At 51.8% G+C, this 4,693-nt stretch overlaps 1 protein-coding gene across 3 annotated transcripts in view; it reads left to right on the plus strand.

The window, feature by feature from the left end:
- Window positions 1–245: 245 nt before the first annotated feature.
- MTSS1 (MTSS I-BAR domain containing 1) overlaps window positions 246–4,693 on the plus strand; it is a 166,294-nt gene continuing 161,846 nt past the window's right edge. For 2 of the 3 annotated variants that reach the window (XM_049633498.1, XM_049633499.1), the window contains exon 1: window positions 247–1,061. In XM_049633498.1, the coding sequence (XP_049489455.1) occupies window positions 990–1,061 (72 nt within the window). In that variant the 5' untranslated portion in view covers window positions 247–989. Of the gene's footprint in view, window positions 1,062–4,693 lie in introns of all 3 variants that reach the window. The other variant, XM_049633497.1, reaches the window with a different exon arrangement.

Below are 4,693 nucleotides of genomic sequence, written 5' to 3' on the forward strand. Positions count from 1 at the left end.
TCACAAAACGGGCCTCTTCCCCGAAGGCTGCAGTAGCAGCCACAGCAGTTTTCCCGCCCTACTGAGCGCTCACTACAATATGCTGGGCACTGCGCTAAGCGTGCCACCCTGCAAGTCCCCAGGGAGCGGCGGTGCACCCTCTGTTCCCGGAGCTCGCAGCCATTGTGGGGTGGGCGTTCGCCCAGCAGCGTGCTGACACGCCCTCTCCGTGCTCCGACCCGCGGCCAGGGCAGGAGGGGGTGCTCCGTGCGTGCTCGGAGGAAGAAGCGGCTCCCGCGGGCGTGGGTTAGTCGCTGCACAGCCCGCCGGTTCCCCTCCGCTGCGGGCGCCCCACGCGCCTCCCGGCCACGCGCTCCTAGCCCCGCCCGCGTGCGGCGGACGCACGGCCGCGAGCGCGCGCCCTCCCCGCGCCCCCGCGGCGGACGCACGGCCACGAGCGCGCGTGCGCCCCTCCGAACGTCCCCGGGAGCCGCGCCAGAGCGAGCGCCGGGGCCGGGCGCGCAGGAGTGAAAAGGAGGCGGCGGCCGCGGCTGCGAGCAACAGATTCGGGAGCCGCGAGCAGACGCGTTCTGCTGTTGGTCGATTTTTTTTTTAACTTCAAAAATATTATTAAATTAGAAAATCTTGGATTTTTAAATGGCGCTGGCCCCGGGTCAGCGGGCGGTTTTCTTTGCTTCAAGATGGGCTTTGCCGTTTCCGTCATGGGCACCAGTGGTGGCCTGATTGTCAGTCTTCTCCGGGCATTTTTAAGGCAAGGAGCCGAGCGCTGCATGTAGGCGAATCACGCTGCAGCGCGGTTTGGCTTTTAAAATTATTATTTGGGGCAGTGAACAGCCGATCTCGGGCACTTCGCCCTCTTTGCAGAAGAGGCTGCGAGTCGGAGGTGGGTCGCTCGGAGGGTGGAATTGTTCGCGGGTGAGCGAGCCCCGGCCCCGCGCACAGTCCAGGCGGCCCCGAGTGTGTGTCCTCACCCTGCCGGCGCCGGGAAAATGGAGGCTGTGATTGAGAAGGAATGCAGCGCGCTCGGAGGCCTCTTCCAGACCATCATCAGCGACATGAAGGTAGGACGCCGGGGGCGCGGCTGCGGTGCGGGCGGCCGCGCAGTGACCTCGCCGCGGAGCTTCGCCTCCGCCCCGGGCCGTCCGCCCGGCCCTTGCTTACGCGGTGGCCGCCGGCCACCTGCGGGAGCGCTCTGGCCGGGTGTCACCTGCTCACCCGCGGCGCCGCTCCGGGCACTGCTGGGTCACCGAGCTGGGCGGCTTCCCTGGGGGTGTCTGATGCCCCCTGCCCTCTCCACGCTTATTGTCCCAGGGGGCGGTAACATCTCGTTTCCGTGGGGGCGCAGGGCCCCGGCCCCAAGTTTTCCATTGTCTGTCGCTGGACCGAGCGTCTGCGACCCGCGGAGGATGGGTGCCTGGGCACACACCTGATTCCCCCGAGTACGGGGTGGGGGCACCTGGTGCGGTGGTGGGGAGGGGTATAGGGGCTCTGCCCCGCCGCGGGAACTAGCCCCCACCCCCCACCCGCGTCCCCGGCCGGATAGCTTTGCCTCTCCCTCCTGGGCTTTCAGGTTCACCCTGGTGGGGGGGGGGGTGCGGAATCTGAGCAAATTAGGTATTAATTAGGCTGTTCCACAGCTGGTGAGGGTATGCATGCCTTCCCTCAACCCTCCCCAGGGGCGCGAAGCAGAAGTTCCCAGAGTAGCCTTGCTGGGGACCTTCCTTCTGGCTGAGCCTCCTAGCCTGAAGGCAAGATTGGAGCCCCCTAAACAACTGTATTTTTACCCTCTCCGCCCCCCAAACACAGACTCCCGGTTTTCTCTTGGAAGGATTGTGTAGATATTGTGTGTGTGTGTCTGTGTGTGTCGGTGTGCGCGCGCGCGGGCACGTGTGTGTGTATTGGGGGCGGGGAACAACACCCTGGCTTTTTCCTGCAAAGGGTGGGACTGGGGATAACCTGATCCTTGGATGTGGATTTTCTGGTGCATAGAGATAGACCAGGGCCCTGTGTTACTCATCCAAAGGAAATATAACCAGCCGTGCGAGCTGCCTGGAGGTGGGAATTGGGGGCGGTGGGGGGATTTTTTTTTTTCTTGTGTATTTAGGGAGCTTCTCTTTGGCTCTGGCCCAGCCCCAGTTTGCCTCAACAGATCCGGGGAGGTGGTGTTTAATTAAAAGCTCGGCTTCCAAAACGAGTAGGCAGGTTTGGAAGGCTGTGCAGCCGGTGGGTGTGGACAGCCCCTCTTCAGCCGCTGCCTGGGCGTCTGGAGGAGCTTCTGTCTGATGAAGTGTAAGGTTTGGAGAGGCTTTGGCCTGGGAGATGGACTTTGCAAAGGAATGCTCAGCTGTCATGGCCTGCTTCCCCTTTTTAGAACCAACTGCTATCTCCTCAAGGGTGAACTTTCCCAAGGTGCCTCCATCACAGTCTTGTCCATCTTTCTACAGAGGCAGGTTTTTTTTTTTTTGTTTGTTTGCTTGTTTCTGGTTTTTGTTTTGTTTTTTGTTTTTGTCAGAAATTGACATTCATGTAGCATTATCTTTCCCGAGACCCTGCTTGTCCAGGAATGCCTTTAATCCAGCCACTTGGAATTAGGTGGATTATTCCCTGTTCAAAGACAGCCTCTTTCATTCCCTTGCCCCCAATCCACATGGATTTATTGAAGTGCTCTTTTGAGACAAAGATTGGTGTCCCTGCCTTGGACTCTGGGGGGAGGGGGGGTCTTGTTAACTTAAATTCTATACGCCTTATAATCAAAGATTTAGTTTGAGGCACGTGTGTATTTTGATCACCAGGGGAAGAATTTGAGATGGGTTGGTAAAGCTGTGGGTGTTTTTTTTTTTTTTTTTTGGAGAAGAGAAATGCATGTTTCCTAGTCCTTCAGTAGTAACAAGGACCCAGTGACCTAAAAGTTCTGCCCACTGCAGTCCCAGCGTGTTCACATCTTGAGTTTTTTTCTCTCTTTGTTCCTTAATTCCTAATCTGTCCAGTCTTGGTTCTTTGTATTTATTGGCTTCAACCCTGAGCCATTCAAAAGGTAGCTCACCACGAGATGGGCCCCCTGTTTTCCACCTGCCTCCCATGGCTGCCTTTAGCATTCTGGCCAGAGGGATTTGTGGGTGCTAAGGTAGCATGCTTTTCCCTCTGCAAGATTCCAGTTAAAAATAAAGATTTAATGCCCCTTCGGGGCTGGATCTATAGTTTGTGGTTCCTGACTTTTTTCTCTTTGAATTTAGTAGGGTTTGTTCAGCATCCTGTGGGAAGGCATTTATTTTAGGGTTGTTTGTTTTGTTTTGGCAAAGATTGTAAAAGCAAGCTTGAGTTGAAGACTAAAACTTGCCTTGGGGTCTGCAGAATTCCAGACTTTTTGGGGAGTAGAGATAAGGAAAAAGGAGTTGACTTATTTCCAAGATTGTTTATGCATAAGATAATTGTTGGATATTTTCATGGAGTTTTCTTCTTAAAAGACTTTATGGATAGGATGGGAGTGACATTTTAAAAAGGAATTAAAACATTTGGCCACGTAGGATAAGCAACGTGTAGTATGCATAATGCTTGAAGTCACCAGCAATTAAAGTCAGTCTTTCATATCTGAAATCAGGTGGCTTTCTAATGACCTGTTTATCCTTGTTTTCCTCTTTTTTGAACTGCCATGATGGGTTTCTAATGTCTTTGGTCCCCTTTCTCTTTGCTTTGAAGGACAAGTGTATATGTTGGAAACCCATTTGGAATCCCATCTTGAGAAAATTTTTAGGTTATTTTCCCAGAAGGAATGTTACACTGGGGTGAGGAAAGGGTAAGGAATTTTTTTTTTTTTTTTTAAGCAGCATTTGATTCTCCAAAATGTACAGCAACACAGGAAGGGAGTCAGTTTCCTCTTTGGAGGAGAGGAAAAAAAAAAAACAACAACAACAAAAAATGGAATAATTTCAAGGCCTAACACCATATATCTTCTAAAACCAAAAAAAACCCTCAAGACATTGAGAAGCTAGAGAGGAAACTTTCTACTTTTTTCTAATGATCCTTCATCTGGCTAAATCCTCAGTGTTTTATCCTTTTCAGGGGAAGGGTGCGGAAGTAACCCTCACTCGTCTTCCATCGGGATCCAGCAGCAGCTGTTAAATAACTTATTGATTCCTTGACGAGAGGAAACCTTGTGTTTTTTTTCCTCCTGTCTTCCACCCCACTGTGGTGGTGGTCACTAATGATGGTGGTGTGCAAAATCGCTTACTGGCTGCCTTTCCGCCCGTCCACATAAATCAAGTTGTCTGATGTGAGCTGGTCCCAAAGGAAAGGGGAGATGAGATTCATGTGGCTGGAGGCAAGGGCTTGTTGCTCATACATCTGGGGGAACTATAGCATGGAAGTGACTGTATGGAAGGCCAGTTGACTGGCTTCTGATGCTTGACAACATTTAGACATTAAAGAGGGCCTAGAATCTTTTTTGTAGTTTCTAGCCAAATGCCAAGAAAAACAGGCTACGTACAACAAATAGCAGATATGAGCCATTACTTATTTATTGAGCTATAACTGACATTTGACATTATATTAGTTTAAGGTATACAGCATAGGGATTTGATGCTGTGGTAGTTAAAAAAAAAAAAAAAATATATATATCAGCTCTGAGGAAGATCGGAAGAGCTTATTAATTTTGGTAATTGAATTTGTACTATAATTTTGGGTTGTTTCGGCGGCT

The sequence above is a fragment of the Panthera uncia genome, chromosome F2 (assembly GCF_023721935.1).
Source record: "Panthera uncia isolate 11264 chromosome F2, Puncia_PCG_1.0, whole genome shotgun sequence".
In the NCBI taxonomy this organism is placed as follows: Eukaryota; Metazoa; Chordata; class Mammalia; order Carnivora; family Felidae; genus Panthera; species Panthera uncia.